Below are 16,911 nucleotides of genomic sequence, written 5' to 3' on the forward strand. Positions count from 1 at the left end.
GCCCAGCAGAGCCGCACCAATACACACGGCTGGAATTGAACATTTTCATTTATACATTTATTTATACATTTGTTTATACATTTAAACAATCCTGCTTTCAGCGCTTCACTTCTTCCAGAACTTCTTGTAGGTGTCCAGGTCGATGCCCTCGAAGGTTTCCTCCTCCTTGGCCTTAGGCTTGCTGGGGAATTGCCGGCGCAGACGAGCCTTGCGCTCGGCTTCGGGCAGCGTGTTGCTGTCCAGGGGCATCTGGGGACACGGGGGACACGGGATGAGACCGCGAGGATGCAGTGTGACACCCCTAGGACACGGCATGACACCCCTGGGACATGGTGTGAAATCCCTGGGACATAGTGTGACATTCCCAGGACACAGGATGAGATCCCAGGGACACAGTGTGAGCCTCCAGGACATGGTGTGGAGCTTTGGGACAAGGCACGAGACTCGTGGGACATGGTGTGACATCCCTGGGACAGGGTGTGACACCCCCAGCACACAGTGTGAGATCCCAGGGACATGGTGTGGAGCCCTGAGACCTGGCATGAGACCCCTGGGACATGGTGTGACATTCCCCAGGGACAGGCATGAGTTCTTAGGACATGGTGTGAGATCCCAGCACATGGTGTGAAGCCTTGGGACAAGGCATGAGACCCCTGGGACACGGTGTGAGATTCTCCTGGGACACGGTGTGACACCCCCAGGACACGGTGTGAGACCCCTGGGACATAGTGCGACACCCCCAGCACACAGGGTGCAATCCCAGTGACACGCTGTGACCTCCCAGGCCCCAGGACAGGCTGTGAACCCCCTGAACCACACCCTGAGCCCCCTGGAGACACATCCCAAGCCCTTGTGACCCCCCTGCTCCCAGCCCGTCACTGTCCCCGTACCATGAGGATCCTCTTGGGCTCTCCGTAGCGCAGGCGCACGGTGGAGCCGTCGGTGCTGACGAGCAGCATGGGGTACAGGCGGCCGTAGCGCTGCCGCTGCAGGTGCCCGATGGCCGCGCGGTTGGAATTGCTGCGGCTGCAGGCACAGAGCGGCGGCCGGCACCGGGCCAGGAGGCGCAGGGCACTGTGGGGAAAGGGCCGGTGTCACTGTGAGGGTGACAGGCTGGTGTCACCGTGACGGTGATGGAGCTCTGGCCCATGTCACCGTGAAGGTGACAGGAGCTCACACAGGGTGTCACCGTGAGGGTGGCGGGAGCTCTGCCAGGTGTCACCGTGAGGGTGACGGGAGCTCAAACCAGTGTCACCGTGAAGGTGACAGGAGCTCACACCGGGTGTCACCATGAGGGTGGCGGGAGCTCTGCCAGGTGTCACCGTGAGGGTGACGGGAGCTCACACCAGGTGTCACCGTGAGGGTGGTGGGAGCTCACACCGAGTGTCACCGTGAGGGTGACGGGAGCTCACACCGAGTGTCACCGTGAGGGTGGCGGGAGCTCTGCCAGGTGTCACCGTGAGGGTGACGGGAGCTCACACCAGGTGTCACCGTGAGGGTGGCGGGAGCTCTGCCACGTGTCACCGTGAGGGTGACGGGAGCTCACACTGGGTGTCGCCATGAGCTCACAGCTGGTGTCACCGTGAGGGTGACGGGAGCTCACACCGGTGTCACCGTGAGGGTGACGGGAACTCTGCCAGGTGTCACCGTGAGGGTGACGGGAGCTCCATCGGGCCGTTCCCGGCGGGAGAGCCGCCGCTGCCCCACGGGCACCCCGCGCTCACCTCAGCGCACCGCTGGCCGCCATCGCAGCCCGGCTGTGAGGGACGGGTCCGGCACACGGAGCAGGGGACACAGCCTGGGGACACTCTGGGGACAAGGAAAGGTGCTGCAGTGGTTGTGAGGTGACACCGCAGTGTCGCCATCGCTGTGAAGCTTCCACATCCTCCCCTCAGCACGGGGCAGCCCTATCACAGCTCCGGCCATGGTGTGGCTCCCCCCGCTCCCGCAATGGTTCAGCCCCATGTACTCCCCACCCCTCGCCATGGTTCAGCCCAACCACGTCCCCCTGCCCAGCCATGCGTCAGTTCCATGACAGCTCCCCCCTCTCTCCGTCATGGTTCAATCCCATCATGCTTCCCCCCCACAACCACCTTGGTTCAGCCCTCCCACCTCTCTCCAACCATGGTTCCCCCCATTCCCGCCATGGTTCAGCCCAACCACGTCTCCCCCTGCCCAGCCATGCGTCAGTTCCATGACAGTTCCCCCCTCTCCCCGTCATGGTTCAGCCCATCACGGTTCAATCCCATCATGCCTCCCCCCCACAACCCTCCCGCCTCTCTCCAACCCCACTATGGCTCCCGCCACCGCACCGTGCTTCGGCCCAACACCGCCCCCTCTCCGCCCCGCCGTGGTTCATCCAACGTTGCTCCTTCAGTTCTCCCCTAACTCCCCCCTCCATCACAGCCCTGCAGGTGCCGTCCCCCCTCCCACCATCATGGTTCAGCCCCTCTCTCACCCCCCCGCCCGGCCCTCCGCGTAGTCCGTCCCGCCGCCCCTCACTCACGTGACGGCGCGCTCCCTCCCCCCCGGGCCCCGCCCCCTTGGTGACGTCAGGCGCGCGGCGGTGGCGGCGGGCGCGCGCGGGGGCTGCCGGGAGCGCCCCCCCCATCCCCTCATGATCCTCGGGCGGATGCGCGGGGCGGGGATCGCCCGGGCGGGTGAGCGGGGATGGGGCTGGGGCTCGCATCCTCACGGGGAACGCGGCCTGAGGGGCACAGCCGGCCACAGGGGCCGTGGACGGAGGGGGTCTAACCAGCCCGAGCAGCTCCGTCACTCACAGGGGTCCTGGGCTGAGTGGCCTCGGGGCGTTCAGCCCCTCACGGAGGGCTTGGCATGAGGAGTCCTGGCCGGCTCTGGGGTTCTCAGTCCCTCATAAGGACCCTTCGCTGAAGGGGCCCAACCTGCCTTGGGTGCCGAGCTCCTCACGGGGTTCTTCTGCGGAGGGGTCCCGGGGTGCTCAGCCCGTCTTGGGGGCCCTGCTTTGAGGCGTCCTGGCTGGCCTTGGGGACTCTGCATTGAGGAGTCCTGGCTGGCCTTGGGGGCTCTGCATTGAGGAGTCCTGGCTGGCCTTGGGGGCTCTGCATTGAGGAGCCCTGGCTGGCCTTGGGGACTCTGCATTGAAGTGCCCTGGATGGTCTTGGGGGCTCTGCATTGAGGAGCCCTGGCTGGCCTTGGGGGCTCTGCATTGAAGTGCCCTGGATGGTCTTGGGGTGCTCAGCCCCTTTTGGGGGCCCTGCATTGAGGAGTCCTGCCTGGCCTTGGGATGCTCAGGTGCTCAGCCCCTTCTTAGGGCTTTGCATTGAGGAGCCCTGGCTGCCTTGGGGTGCTCAGCCCCTCTTAGAGGTCCTGGACTGGGGAGTCCTGGCTGGCCTTGGGGGCCCTGCATTGAGTCCTGGATGGTCTTGGGGTGCTCAGCCCCTTTTGGGGGCCCTGCATTGAGGAGCCCTGGCTGGCCTTGGGGTGCTCAGCCCCTGACAAAGGCCTTGGGCTGAGGGGTCCCAGCTGGCCTCAGGCTGCTGAGTGCCCCATGGGAGTGCTGGGACACTGAGGTACCGACCTGGGGGTGCTGACCCCCTGCACGATCCCCCCACGCGGCCCTGGGGAGGCTGAGCTCCCCCTGCTCTGTCCTGTGTTATCCATGTGGGATGGCTGAGGGGGTGGCACGGGTCACAGCCCCACGGGGCTGTCCCCAGGCTGGCTGTGTGCCCTTGCCAACATCCACACGGGGTCCCCATGGCTGAGCTGCTCCAGGGTGGCTCCGAGGTGTCCCTGCTTGGATAAGCCAGACAGAGATGTGCTTGTGGGATTTTTGGGGTTAGAGGGCTTTAGGGACAAGCATCCTCCAGGTGTGCTAAAACAAACGTGTGGGGATGGTAAAACCACACCTGTGTGAGCTTCGCCTCTCTGGAGGTTTTCCCAGCTGAGTAAACTGGTTTTATCCTCCTGGTGGGCTCTGGTTTACAGGAGGACATGGGAATAATGGGCTTGGAGCTCCCTGATTTCTGCAGTGACCTCGAGCAAGTGCAGCATCACCACCCCCTGCAAGCCAGGCTGCAGCCAGTGGAGAGGCTAATTAGTGCTTTGTAGGTAATTATTTCCAGGAAAAAGGTGGCTGAGCTCCAGCTCTGCACTGCTGTGGGATGCTCTGCTCCTCACAGAATCACAGGGTGGGAGAAGTTGGAGGGTTGGAACCTCCCTGCAGATAATTCCCTGTCACAGCAGGAGCTCTCTCCCTTTTTGGAACCTGTCCCAAATCTATGGGGGGTGGCACTTTTATAACCTGCTAAAAATAGGGGCTGGGATTATAATCCTAATCCAGGAGACATTTCTCAAGGCTCCAGGGAAACCGTGCTTTAATCTTCTTTTCTTCTTCATAAGGTGGCTTTGCCTTCCCTGTAAAGCCTCTCTGCTAATCAGTTTTAATTTGTTTAACTCTTGTGATGTCTGTCCTTTGCTCCCCTGGTGAGGTAAAATCCAGGGTGAATTTAGCAGCACAAGCAGACCAGGAGCCATTCCTTGCCTTGGGGACATCCTCCTGTCACCACCTCTGCAGCCCAGAGGGGTTTTGTGTGGCTCAGGAGATAATTCAGGCCCAGGAGATAATTAATATTGTTAATTAGTTGGGCTGTTCTCTTGCTGGCCGACTCTGCAGTGGTTTTGGTGGATTAGGCTGGATCCCAACCCATTTTTAGGAAACCCTCTGTGCTGGATATTTGCAGATTGGCTGCTCTGAAAATGCCAAAATCTGGGGAAATAAAAGGGGGGAATAAAAAAGGGGGAATAAAAAATTGAGCTTCTGCCTAAAATAAATACATTTTGTGCCATTCCTGCTGCAGCCAGCTTGGAAATGTGATGCACCAATGCATTCCTGGAACCAAACAAAGAGAAAAAAGCCCCATATCCACCAGATGTGGGGTTTTGGGGGTTTCTTGTTGCTTACTTGTGGGTTTTGAGGGCTGTGGTGTCTGGGGAGCAGGGAGTGAGGGCAGGGACATTGTGGGTTTGCCCTGGGAGTTGTGGCTGCTCCGTCCCAGGCCAGCCTGGGACACTGGGAGGTGTCCCTGCCATGGCAGGGGTGGCACTGGGTGAGCTTTGAGGTCCCTTCCAGCCCAGACCATTCTGGAATTCTGTGAAATTCCCAGTTTGCCAGTGGGATTCCATGAGAATTGAAATGCCTTTTGTTCCCTCTCAGTTTCCTTTGCAGATCTGCAGCAAGGGAAGGGATTCACAAGGGAGGCAGGAGGAAACACCTGCAAGTCTTCAGGTTTATTTTTAGCTGTTTTGAAAGAAGTGAGACGTGATCACTGCCCAGGTGTCTTTTCTCTTAGCTGGGGATATTTTGGGGAAGGAGGAGAGGGTCCCACTGAGGGAGTGGTTTGAGGAGAAGGAGTTTTCCTGTGGTGGAGCTGAGGTGAAGCTGTGTGCTCCAAAGGAAGAGCAATGTTCCTGCAGAAGCAAAGTGCCTGAAGTGCTCCAGGCTGGATGGAGCTTGGAGCAGCCTGGCCTGGTGGGAATTGTCCTTGCCCATGGCAGGGCTGTGGAACAGATGCTCTGGAAGGTCCCAACACAAACATTCCAGGATCCTACACAGACAAAACCCTCGTGCACGCAGGGCCAGGAGCAGCTTTGCTGTTCCCACAATCCCGTCCCAGCCAGGGCTGGCACCCCTCACCTTTTGGGGGTGTTGCTGCAGCTTTGGCAGCCAGGAGAGCAGAGTGGAGGAGGAAGCAGGGGGAGATTAAAGCTCAGCAGGGTTGTTCTCATTGGCCACCTTCAAATGGCAGCTGGTTAATGAAGGCTTTAGGAGCTCACAAATAGCCCAGCTCTGGCCCCAGGAGCCTGTGCTGCTGCCTCTGCTTTCCTTGGCTGGAAAGGAGCACAAGGAAAAGGTAAGGATGGGTTGGAGCCTCTCCCAGCCCCCTTCCCACTGTCTGGGGTTCAGTGGAATGATTGGAAATGATTTGGGCAGCTTTAAATTTCTGCTGGTGTTTGCTAAGGGCAGGTGAAATTTTGGGGGAAATGAAGGGAAAGCTCTCTTTCTGGCTGGGATCTGGGACTGGGATTTGTGGAAGGGAACCTGGAAATCCATGACACCCCAATGTCACTTTTGGGGTGCTTGTAGGAGCTGGTGTGTGATGGAGAGCGTTGTTTGGGGCAGATGTGTTGTGAAGGCTGAAGGGATGAATTTGTGTCCATGAATTTCCAGGGAATGCTGAGGGCTCACCTGATGGATGATGTGGGACAGAGAGAAGAAAATGCTTTGGGTGACTGCTCTGCAAGCACTGAGTAGCATTTCCCTGGTGCTTTCTTTTGGTATTGACCATTTAGGCAAAACCTGTGTTTTTGTGGAAATTACAGACGTTTAAGGACCAAGGGGATGGTAGGAAATTGGTTGATGGGAGAGATGGTTCCTCTCCCTTTCCTCTCCCTTTCCTCTCCCTTTCCTCTCCCTTTCCTCTCCCTTTCCTCTCCCTTTCCTCTCCCTTTCCTCTCCCTTTCCTCTCCCTTTCCTCTCCCTTTCCTCTCCCTTTCCTCTCCCTTTCCTCTCCCTTTCCTCTCCCTTTCCTCTCCCTTTCCTCTCCCTTTCCTCTCCCTTTCCTCTCCCTTTCCTCTCCCTTTCCTCTCCCTTTCCTCTCCCTTTCCTCTCCCTTTCCTCTCCCTTTCCTCTCCCTTTCCTCTCCCTTTCCTCTCCCTTTCCTCTCCCTTTCCTCTCCCTTTCCTCTCCCTTTCCTCTCCCTTTCCTCTCCCTTTCCTCTCCCTTTCCTCTCCCTTTCCTCTCCCTTTCCTCTCCCTTTCCTCTCCCTTTCCTCTCCCTTTCCTCTCCCTTTCCTCTCCCTTTCCTCTCCCTTTCCTCTCCCTTTCCTCTCCCTTTCCTCTCCCTTTCCTCTCCCTTTCCTCTCCCTTTCCTCTCCCTTTCCTCTCCCTTTCCTCTCCCTTTCCTCTCCCTTTCCTCTCCCTTTCCTCTCCCTTTCCTCTCCCTTTCCTCTCCCTTTCCTCTCCCTTTCCTCTCCCTTTCCTCTCCCTTTCCTCTCCTGTTCTGTGTGGCCCCAGGCTGCATTTTTCCACCTGTACCAGGAACTGATCTCTTTCTTTTTTACCATGAAACACCTGCAGATGGAGTTGGTGCTTCAGGAAATGTGGGAATAAATCCCTGAGCCTGTTCATGGCAGTGATTTCACCTGAGTTCAGATGATGTTACAAAGAACTTCTAGAGTTTGTTCAACCTTCTGGTTTTGGGGTGATGGAGCCTAATCGGGCACTGTGGTGATGGGATTGGTCCTCTCAAGGTTTCATCTCTGAGGCTGCAGCACTCAGAGGGCACTGAGTAAAAACAAAAAAAGACGAATAAAGGAATTTCTTTATGGATGATAATCGCCCGTGGGCGTTTCGCTGCCCACGCTGCCGCTGCGGCACCTCCTGATGCTCTGTGCGTTAAACCCCGCCTGGGATGAGCTGCGGTCAGCCGGGGCTCCTCGGGAGCAGAGAGAAGTTGTGTAATTCACTCTCCGCGCCGTGCTGCCCCAGGGAGGAGGAGGAGGAGCGGGGATTTAGGGCTGCGAACGCGGGGTCAGCGAGAGGGAGCCCGGCGGGATTAGCCGCGGCCGCGCTGGTGAGACAGCATCGGGCTTAAGGCTGCTTGAAAAGTGATGTGTAAGGTCAGGGTGACATTGCTGTGAGCTCAGTGAAAATGGAAAGGCTTTCTCGCTGCTTGGCTGCTGCCTCCCCAGGCCGCACCCAGCCCGCAGGCTGAGGAAATGATTTTATTGCTTGCTGAAACTGAAATGGGAAGAGCTTGTTTGATTCGTTCCACTCTCACCGCCGCTTCTGGTTTGGAAACTGCTGATGGATGAGAGTCCCTGTGGTCCCCCCACACCTTTACACTGCATTTCTTCTTTTGCACATGTGGATAATTAAACTTTCCTTCTCTCCAGAGACACAGGAATGTGAAAACTCCTGTCGCTTTCCTGTCGCTTTCCTGTCGCTTTCCTGTCGCTTTCCTGTCGCTTTCCTGTCGCTTTCCTGTCGCTTTCCTGTCGCTTTCCTGTCGCTTTCCTGTCGCTTTCCTGTCGCTTTCCTGTCGCTTTCCTGTCGCTTTCCTCTCGCTTTCCTGTCGCTTTCCTGTCGCTTTCCTCTCGCTTTCCTGTCGCTTTCCTGTCGCTTTCCTGTCGCTTTCCTGTCGCTTTCCTGTCGCTTTCCTGTCGCTTTCCTCTCGCTTTCCTCTCGCTTTCCTCTCGCTTTCCTCTCGCTTTCCTCTCGCTTTCCTCTCGCTTTCCTCTCGCTTTCCTCTCGCTTTCCTCTCGCTTTCCTCTCGCTTTCCTCTCGCTTTCCTCTCGCTTTCCTCTCGCTTTCCTCTCGCTTTCCTCTCGCTTTCCTCTCGCTTTCCTCTCGCTTTCCTCTCGCTTTCCTCTCGCTTTCCTCTCGCTTTCCTCTCGCTTTCCTCTCGCTTTCCTCTCGCTTTCCTCTCGCTTTCCTCTCGCTTTCCTCTCGCTTTCCTCTCGCTTTCCTCTCGCTTTCCTCTCGCTTTCCTCTCGCTTTCCTCTCGCTTTCCTCTCGCTTTCCTCTCGCTTTCCTCTCGCTTTCCTCTCGCTTTCCTCTCGCTTTCCTCTCGCTTTCCTCTCGCTTTCCTCTCGCTTTCCTCTCCCTTTCCTCTCGCTTTCCTCTCCCTTTCCTCTCCCTTTCCTCTCCCTTTCCTCTCCCTTTCCTCTCCCTTTCCTCTCCCTTTCCTCTCCCTTTCCTCTCCCTTTCCTCTCCCTTTCCTCTCCCTTTCCTCTCCCTTTCCTCTCCCTTTCCTCTCCCTTTCCTCTCCCTTTCCTCTCGCTTTCCTCTCCTGTTCTGTGTGGCCCCAGGCTGCATTTTTTCCACCTGTACCAGGAACTGATCTCTGGATCTCTTTCTTTTTTACCATGAAACACCTGCAGATGGAGTTGGTGCTTCAGGAAATGTGGGAATAAATCCCTGAGCCTGTTCATGGCAGTGATTTCACCTGAGTTCAGATGATGTTACAAGGGTTTGATGATACAAAGTTTTACCTGCAAACTCTCTCCCTGTGAGAGGGAAGGGACTGGGATTGTACCTCTGTCCCATGATTCCAAATGCCACCAGGCACAAACAGGGTTCTGTTCCTTTTAGAGAGAGTTTTCCTTAGGATTTTGGTCCCAGTGAGACCCAGCTGTGATGGAAAACATCTGGCTTCAATCATCCCAGTTTAGTGGCAGCTAAATCCCAGTTTCCTCCTTCTTTGGGTTACATCCTATGAGTTTAACCTCAGTCTCTTGAGACGTGTTTCTGCACTCCCAGTGCTTTTTATCAGCTCTGAGCTTGTGATTTTGCATCATTTCAGCTTTTCCTCTATAAATTTGTACCCAAGGGTAAAAGATTGGTGCTGTTTTCAGGGGCTGAGCACTCCTGGGAATCCACAGCTGCATTTTCATGGGTGTTTCTAAGCAGAGCCATTTCTCTGTCTGTCCCCAGTCATGCAGGGACCAAGGCCAGTGGTTCTGAGTGGCCCATCAGGTGCAGGGAAAAGCACTTTGTTAAAGAAACTGCTCAAGGATTATGAGAACATCTTCGGCTTCAGCGTCTCCCGTGAGTATCCAGGGCTGGGCCAGCCCTGAGCCTGCCTCTATTTATACCTAAATGATGGTTTCTCATGGTTTGGCTGTGTCCCAGTCTGTCTGTGGGATCCTGGGGGTGTTTAAATTATTCAGGGCACCTTTTACTCCTGGTATTGAGTGGTGAGGCTAAGCTTTGTCTGGAGTAGCACCTTTCCAGGTTTAGTGACTCCCCACATCTCCAAACTCAGAGAGTAAACAAGATTCTTCTGAGTGATTCTTGACTGTGAAAGTAACAAAATTCCCCCCACATTTCTGCTTCAAAAGCCACTTGATTTTTTTTCCATAAAGCTTTGTAAGGTGTTTTTAGGTCCATTTCCAAAATGTTTTAATGTCCCAACACTGTGTACTGCAAGTAAAATTGTGCTTTGAGATCTGGATTCTCTCCACCATGAAAGAGCAAACACTGGATGCTTAAAAATCTAATGGTAGGAGAAAAAAACCTTAAAATTATCCATTTTGTGTGTGTTATCCTATGTTCCTGATTCAACTGCATCTCTAATCTCACTTCAAACTAAACATTATTTTCTCCCAAACTGCCTCTTGGTAGAGATTTTTGCCTAGAAACCCATGTGCCACTTAGATCTTGGCATTTCTTTCATCCTGCATCATCTGTGGGTGATGTGCAGAATTTACAAGACTGTTTCTAATTTTTTTGTTCTTCTTTTTTTCCCTGCAGATACCACAAGGCAGCCAAGACCTGGAGAAGTGAATGGCAAAGGTGAGCCTGTTGCAGTCAGGTCTGTCTCATTGGACTCTCCAAATAATTCAGGTTTTCAGTTGGGTCTGTCTCATTGGACTCTCCAAATAATTCAGGTTTTCAGTTGGGTCTGTCTCATTGGACTCTCCAAATAATTCAGGTTTTCAGTTGGGTCTGTCATTGGACTCTTCAAATAATTCAGGTTTTCAGTTGGGTCTGTCACTGGACTCTTGAAATAATTCAGGTTTTCAGTTGGGTCTGTCATTGGACTCTCCAAATAATTCAGGTTTTCAGTTGGGTCTGTCTCATTGGACTCTCCAAATAATTCAGGTTTTCAGTTGGGTCTGTCATTGGACTCTCCAAATAATTCAGGTTTTCAGTTGGGTCTGTCTCATTGGACTCTCCAAATAATTCAGGTTTTCAGTTGGGTCTGTCTCACTGAACTCTCCAAATAATTCAGGTTTTCAGATCTGGGTTCTCATTTTAGGCACTGTGCTCTGAACTTGGGTGATTTGATTTTGCAAAGTTCCAGGTGGTTCTGAGGAGGTCTCTCCAGTGGCCGCTGCTTTGGGAAGTGCAGCTGCTCAATGAGATGGTTGTAGCTGTATTAATTGCTTGTGCCCAGCTGTTTTCTCATGTATTTGCATATTTAAGAAACAACCAAATGAGGTTTGTTCTTCATTTCCAGTGGCAGTTTTCCCTCTGAAGTGACAGGAAGGACTTTCAACAGAAGATAGACAAATGTTCCTTTTTAATTAGCTTGGTTTTGATGTTCCCTTTTATCTCCCATTCTCATCCCATTCTGGTCTTTAATTAGAAATCCTTTAAATGAAAGGCCTCACCATTCCTGCTCTAATGTGTCCCATACCTGGAGGCAAGGGAGGAGAAGTTCCCACTGCACCAGGAGTGGGAAAGGATGTGAAAAATGGGGTAGAGCAGCATTTTTGGCCACACAGAAAACTCCAGAAAGTTTTGAGCAGGTGTTTGGACAACTGGTGTGGAAGTAGAAAGTGAATCATTGTCTAAAACAGATTTTTAGTGTCTTCTCCCCCAAAAACCCACGGGTGTCATTTTGACCATGAAGTTTACCTTCAGAATGTTAATTTCTCTCCATTTTCCCTTCTCCAGATTATCACTTTGTGAGCAGAGAGGAAATGCAGAAGGAGATTGATGCTGGGGAATTTATTGAGCACGCGGAGTTCTCCGGGAACATGTACGGGACAAGGTGGGTCAGGTGTCCCTGCCTGTGCCCCAGGGGCTGCAATTACAGGGTCTTGAACATCCTTCCCAATCCAAACTATTCTGGGATGCTAGAAAATAAATGCAGAATCTCTCCAAGCCCCTGAGGATGTTCCTGCCCAGATGTGGGAGAAATGGAGAGTTGAAGGAGAGTTGAGAAGTTCTCACCAATCCTTTCTGCTCCCTAAGTCAACAGTGAGTTACAATAAATGATTAAAAAGCTTGAGGCAATTCCCCATGTTGGGGAAGAGAAATTGTCTTTGCAGCATATAAAAGCCATCACTTGAAAAACTAAGTGGAGAATTAAATGCATCTTGTGACCCAGATGTGTGGTGCTGTTCACAGGGGTCCGAGGAAGAGGGAAGAGACGAGGATCTGACTCCATGTTTCAGAGGCTGATTTATTATTTTATGATATGACATTAAAACTATACTAAAGGATAGAAGAAAGGATTTCACCAGAAGGCTGGCTAAGAATAGAAAAATAAAGAATTATAACAAAGGTTTGTGGCTTGGACAGAGAGTCCAAGCCAGCTGACTGTGATTGGCCATTAATTAGAAACAACCACATGAGACCAATCCCAGGTGCACCTGTTGCATTCCACAGCAGCAGATAATCAATGTTTATATTTTGTTCCTGAGGCCTGTCAGCTTCTCAGGAGAAAAAATTTAAAGGAAAGGATTTTTCATAAAATGTGTCTGTGACACAGATGGGAGCATCCATGTCCATCCAGCATCCTTCAGCAGAGTCAGTGGATCTCTGGAGAGAGGAGCTCTCAGTGGTTTTGCTCTTCAGTGAAGATTATTTCCATATTTGTTACAGAATCCCAGGATAGTTTGGGTTGGAAGGGACCTTTAAGATCTTCGAGTTCCAACCTCCTGCCATGAGCAGGGAACTTCTCTCCAGGTGGTGAAGCTGTGCCAAGGCAGGAGTTTATGGACATCCCACCCATCCCTGGGATAGTCACACTGATCCATCCCCACAGCTTCCAGCATGGCTTTGCCAGCCTCTCCAGCAGGAGACAGCAGCTCCCTGCTCCACCCAGAGCTGTGACACTTGGAGCAGCTCCTCATCAAGAGCAGAGCAGGCTCTGTCCTCTCCTGCCACAGTTTGGGGAGCCCTGTGAGGTTTCCCCCCTGCTGGAGGGGACACCCCAACCCTCCCTGTGTCACTGTTATGTTTTGTGAAAAATCCTTTGCCAGGACTTTTCTCCTGAGAAGCTGAGAAGCTTCAGAAATTAAATGTAAGCAATAATTATCTGATTGCTTGGAATGTGGTTTGGATGTTGCTGACCAACAGGTGCATCTTTGATTGGTTCCATGTGAATTGTTCTTAATTAATCACCAATCCCAGTCCAGCTGTGTCACTCTCTGGGTCTGTCATGGGTTTTTATTATTCATTCCTTTCCAGCCTTCTGGTGTCTCCTTTCTCTTTTAGTGTAGTTTTAGTATACCATTTCTTTCAATATTATGTCATATCCTAAAATAATAAATCGGCCTTCTGAAATGGAGTCAAGATTCCCATCTCTCACCTCCTCCTGGGGACCCACAACAATTAATAACCACACCCTTGTGTCACAGACATCTTTTATGAAAAATCCTTTTGCCTGGATTTTTCTCCTGAGAAGCTGAGAGGCCTCAGAAATGAAATGTAACCAATGATTATCTGCTGCTGTGGAATGCAACAGGTGCATCTGTGATTGGTCTCATGTGGTTGTTTCTAATTAATGGCCAATCACAGTCAGTTGGCTCAGACTCTGGTCAGTCACAAGATTCCATTTCTATTCCTTGGTAGTCTTCTGATCAAATCCTTTCTTCTATCCTGTAGTATAGTTTTAATATAATATATATCATAAAATAATAAATCGTCCTTCTGAAACATGGAGTCAGGTGCTCATCTCTTCCCTCCTCCTGTGACCCCTGTGAACACGCCCTCAGCCCTGGGCTCTCTGACCCTTCCCTGTGTGCTGTGTCCCCAGTAAAGGAGCTGTGCAGGCCGTGCAGGCCCAGAACCAGATCTGTGTCCTGGACATCGACATCCAGGGCGTGAAGAACATCAAGAGGACGGAGCTGAACCCCATCTACATCTCGGTGCAGCCGCCCTCCATTGAGATCCTGGTGAGCGCCCGCCTTGCTTTGCCGTTAGCACTTAGAGGTAATCAGCAGCCACGGCTCCCCTTCCCTCTGCAGGGCCCTGCTCTAGCTGGGAACACATTCCAAACAAATCCCTGTAGGAGTGTGCCACAGAGTGACAAACTGTCCTTTGTCCCCTCAAAAAGAAAAGAAGCCCAGAAGTTTCTTTTCTCAATTAGGTAAAAAGACATCTCATAGGCTTAGTGGACTTTACCTCAAACTTAAGGATAGCTCATTGGACAGGAGCCAACAAGTCCTGCCTGGGCAATTTACTAGAAAAAGAGGAGAACAAAGCAACTAATGGCTTTTGTGAGGTGTTTTATCAGGAGCAAGAACTTCTGACACTTGGCTCTTATCTCGCTGTTTATTAAACCTTTTTGTTTCCAACACTGCAACAGAAGCCATCCTGCTGATTTTTATGCCTCCAAGGGTAGCTGAGCTATCTTGGGTGTGTTATAGAGCTTTTGAGACCTGGCTCAAGGAGGCCACTATAACATATCTCCACCCAACCCAGCTCCCCAGCCTCTGGCTCTCAGGGATAAATCTTCCTGTGGTTTGTTTTTTGAGTCCTTCCTCAATGTTTTCCACACCTTATGAACTCCATTGCAGCATGGCCAGTCTTTAATTAATTGTGCTTCATGCTGTGCTGAGACTTGCCTCCACAGTTAAAATGAAACCCAGGGAGGCTGGTTCTGTGCAGCACCCTAAATTCTGCCTCTCTGTCTTGCCCTGTGTAAGTGATTGCAGTGGGACTCTTGCAGCAGTGGAATCACTGTCGTGGTTCAGAGAGGGATGAGGCCACATGAGGACAACTCCTGACTCTCCCCTCTTGCTCTCAGTACATCAGGCAGGCTCTGTTTCTCGTTGAGTTTGTGGAGGAGGAAGCCAGCAGCACCAGATGCCAGACCCCAGCAGAGAGATCTCATTTCCAGCAGTACCTGGAAAAATAAATAAATGAGAGGGAGGTAAAGGCAACCTGGGACCCTGAACTGTGGGTAGGAGATCTCGAGCCCAGTTTGGCCACTGGTTTGCACGGGGCTGTAAGTGAGGCCCCTCAGTCACCCTTTGCAGGGTGTTCTCACAGACAGCACTGCCTGAGGGTGGGGGTGGTTTGTGCCTGCAGCTCTCAGAGCTCTCATTCCCTTCGTGTCTCTGTCCTGGCTGCAGGAGAAACGGCTCCGGGACCGAAAGACGGAGACAGAGGAGAGTTTACAGAAACGTCTGAGTGCAGCCCGCGTGGACCTGGAGCTCAGTGAGTCCTTGCAGGGGTGCCTGGGGGATTTGGGAGCTGGTTCTGGTGGGAACAGCTGATTTGTGCTCTCCAGCAGCGCTGGCAGGGCTTGCCATGAGCTGACTTGGATCACTGCTGCAGTTCCCACTGCAGTTCCTTGGGGCTGCTTGGCAGAGCAGTTCATTAGCAGCAGCTGATCTAATAATAATACTAAAAAATCTTATTAAAATGTCATGGGGCTTTGTGCATGAGAGCTGACACAGGGAAGAAAAATTGTCCTCTAACTCTGTCCTCATCTCCTTCCCCAGGTAAAGAGCCTGGGCTGTTCGACCTGGTCATCATTAATGATGATTTAGAAAAGGCCTATTCTGAATTGAAGGAGGTGCTGCTGGAGGTGAGTGAGTCCTTGGGGATTTTCCCACCTCATTCCTGGCCCAGGCAGGTGAGGGTCTGTTCTCAGGCAGCCACAGAAATGTCACCTCATCCCACACCTGGTCTGCTTTGAGCTGCTGAGGGACAGGCTGAGTACAAGTGATGGATCAGGGAGGGGAAAATTAATCCAACACAATCCTGAGTTGGGGCAAAATAAACATCCCTGGATGACAGAGAAGGGGATTCCTATTTCTGGAGCTTCCAAGTGAAACCTTGCCCTGTCCCTAAGGGTGAACTCAGGGCTTGGTTCTGGGATGTCATGAGCTGGTCTGAGTTGTTGGTTGTCACCATGATATTTTCTGAAAAATCCCTTTGCTAGGATTTTTCTACTGAGAAGCTGAGAACCCTCAGAAACGAAATGTGAACAATAATTGTCTGATTGCTTGGAATGTGGTCTGGAGGTTTCTTACCAACAGGTGCATCTTTGATTGGTCCATGTGAATTGTTTTTAATTAATCACCAATCCCAGTCCAGCTGTGTCACTCTCTGAGTCTGTCACGGGTTTTTATTATCATTCCTTTCCAGCCTTCTGATGTCTCCTTTCTTTTTCTTTAGTGTAGTTTTAGTATAGCATTTTCATATAATATAAATATAATATGAATATATATATAACATGAATATAAATATAATATAAATACAATATAAATATATTATAATATACATATAAATATAGCATATATCAACCTTCAGAGAACTTGGACTCAGATTCTCATCTCTCACCTCATCCTGGGACCCACAACACCACCACAGTTGGTCGCTCCTGGTCTCCTAAGCTGTGACACCAAGAGCTGTTTCCCACAGAGTGGCAGATCCTCAGCCTCTTTCCTGATCTTTCCTGCAGGAAATCAAGAAGACTGAAGAATCCAGGAAGTCCTGAGCTGGCCCTGCTTGGCCGTTTCGATTTTGCACATCATTCCCGAAGCACGTCGCAGCGTTTTATTCCAAGAGACATTCCCTGTAGGCTGCTCCTACCCCCAACTCTCCCTAGGATGTTTATATTAAAAGGAAAGAAAAGGAAACCTGGTCATGCTTGTGCTTCTGTTCACTGCATGCTCAGCACGTGCTCCCTCAGGTTTGTACCTCTGGGTTCTTTGGGAGCTGCCCAAGGGCTGAGCCCCTCTGGAAGGCAGCAATAAATCCCTTTTCCTAGGGGGAATCCTCTGCATCCAGTAACTGTTGCTTGTGCAGGTCTTGTTCTGAGACCTAGAGAGCTTTGCACTTCATTTCCCAAGTTTTCTGTAGCTTTAACATTGATGTTTTCATGAAACTTCCAAGCCCTTCAGTCCCTCCAGCAGAACATATCCTGAGTGTCCTTGGGTTGGTTTCTCACACTGAAAACAGTGGGGACAAGCTGGGAGGGCTGGGGGTGTTCCCTGGAGAGGAGAAGGCTCCAGGGAAAGCTTTGAGCAACTGAAGGGGCTCTGGGAGAGCTGGAGAGGGACTGGGGACAGGGCATGGAGGGACAGGACACAGGGAATGGCTCCCACTGCCAGAGGGATATCGGGAAGGAATTCCTGGCTGGGGGGGTGGGAGGCCCTGGCACAGGTGCCCAGAGCAGCTGTG

At 52.1% G+C, this 16,911-nt stretch overlaps 2 protein-coding genes across 5 annotated transcripts; one reads left to right on the forward strand and one right to left on the reverse strand.

Annotated features, from left to right (window-relative positions):
- Positions 1 to 43: 43 nt before the first annotated feature.
- On the reverse strand, positions 44 to 2,507 carry MRPL55 (mitochondrial ribosomal protein L55). 2 transcript variants are annotated; one of them, XM_058818783.1, is made up of 4 exons: positions 2,459 to 2,507; positions 1,725 to 1,809; positions 891 to 1,074; positions 44 to 249 (listed from the first exon to the last, which is right to left on the reverse strand). In XM_058818783.1, the coding sequence occupies exons 2-4, from the start codon at positions 1,745 to 1,747 to the stop codon at positions 106 to 108; spliced, it is 351 nt and encodes a 116-aa protein (XP_058674766.1). In that variant the 5' UTR covers positions 1,748 to 1,809; positions 2,459 to 2,507; the 3' UTR covers positions 44 to 105. The 2 variants fall into 2 exon arrangements, with proteins under 2 accessions (XP_058674766.1, XP_058674774.1); XM_058818791.1 differs by lacking the exon at positions 2,459 to 2,507 and adding an exon at positions 2,313 to 2,332.
- Positions 2,508 to 2,542: 35 nt separating this feature from the next.
- On the forward strand, positions 2,543 to 16,357 carry GUK1 (guanylate kinase 1). 3 transcript variants are annotated; one of them, XR_009275164.1, is made up of 8 exons: positions 2,543 to 2,660; positions 9,475 to 9,588; positions 10,294 to 10,335; positions 11,443 to 11,539; positions 13,532 to 13,707; positions 14,853 to 14,937; positions 15,225 to 15,310; positions 16,190 to 16,337. XR_009275164.1 is itself a non-coding variant. In XM_058812441.1 (8 exons), the coding sequence occupies exons 1-8, from the start codon at positions 2,618 to 2,620 to the stop codon at positions 16,223 to 16,225; spliced, it is 642 nt and encodes a 213-aa protein (XP_058668424.1). In that variant the 5' UTR covers positions 2,543 to 2,617; the 3' UTR covers positions 16,226 to 16,357. The 3 variants fall into 3 exon arrangements, 1 of the variants encoding a protein (XP_058668424.1); XR_009275165.1 differs by lacking the exon at positions 16,190 to 16,337 and adding an exon at positions 14,525 to 14,650 and having other exon boundaries at positions 13,532 to 13,670; positions 15,225 to 15,279; XM_058812441.1 differs by having other exon boundaries at positions 13,532 to 13,670; positions 16,190 to 16,357.
- The last annotated feature ends 554 nt before the right edge of the window (positions 16,358 to 16,911 follow it).

This window comes from Ammospiza caudacuta, chromosome 1 (genome assembly GCF_027887145.1).
Source record: "Ammospiza caudacuta isolate bAmmCau1 chromosome 1, bAmmCau1.pri, whole genome shotgun sequence".
In the NCBI taxonomy this organism is placed as follows: Eukaryota; Metazoa; Chordata; class Aves; order Passeriformes; family Passerellidae; genus Ammospiza; species Ammospiza caudacuta.

Excerpts from the sequence above, each read along its gene's own strand:
- MRPL55 (XM_058818783.1), bottom strand. The coding sequence starts at position 1,747 with ATGGCGGCCAGCGGTGCGCTGAG. Across the intron at positions 1,075-1,724 it reads GCGGCCAGCGGTGCGCTGAG|TGCCCTGCGCCTCCTGGCCC; the intron begins GTGAGCGCGGGG and ends CTTTCCCCACAG. Across the intron at positions 250-890 it reads AGCCCAAGAGGATCCTCATG|ATGCCCCTGGACAGCAACAC; the intron begins GTACGGGGACAG and ends CCGTGTCCCCAG.
- GUK1 (XM_058812441.1), top strand. The coding sequence starts at position 2,618 with ATGATCCTCGGGCGGATGCGCGGGGCGGGGATCGCCCGGGCGG. Across the intron at positions 2,661-9,474 it reads GGCGGGGATCGCCCGGGCGG|TCATGCAGGGACCAAGGCCA; the intron begins GTGAGCGGGGAT and ends GTCTGTCCCCAG. Across the intron at positions 9,589-10,293 it reads CTTCGGCTTCAGCGTCTCCC|ATACCACAAGGCAGCCAAGA; the intron begins GTGAGTATCCAG and ends TTTTCCCTGCAG.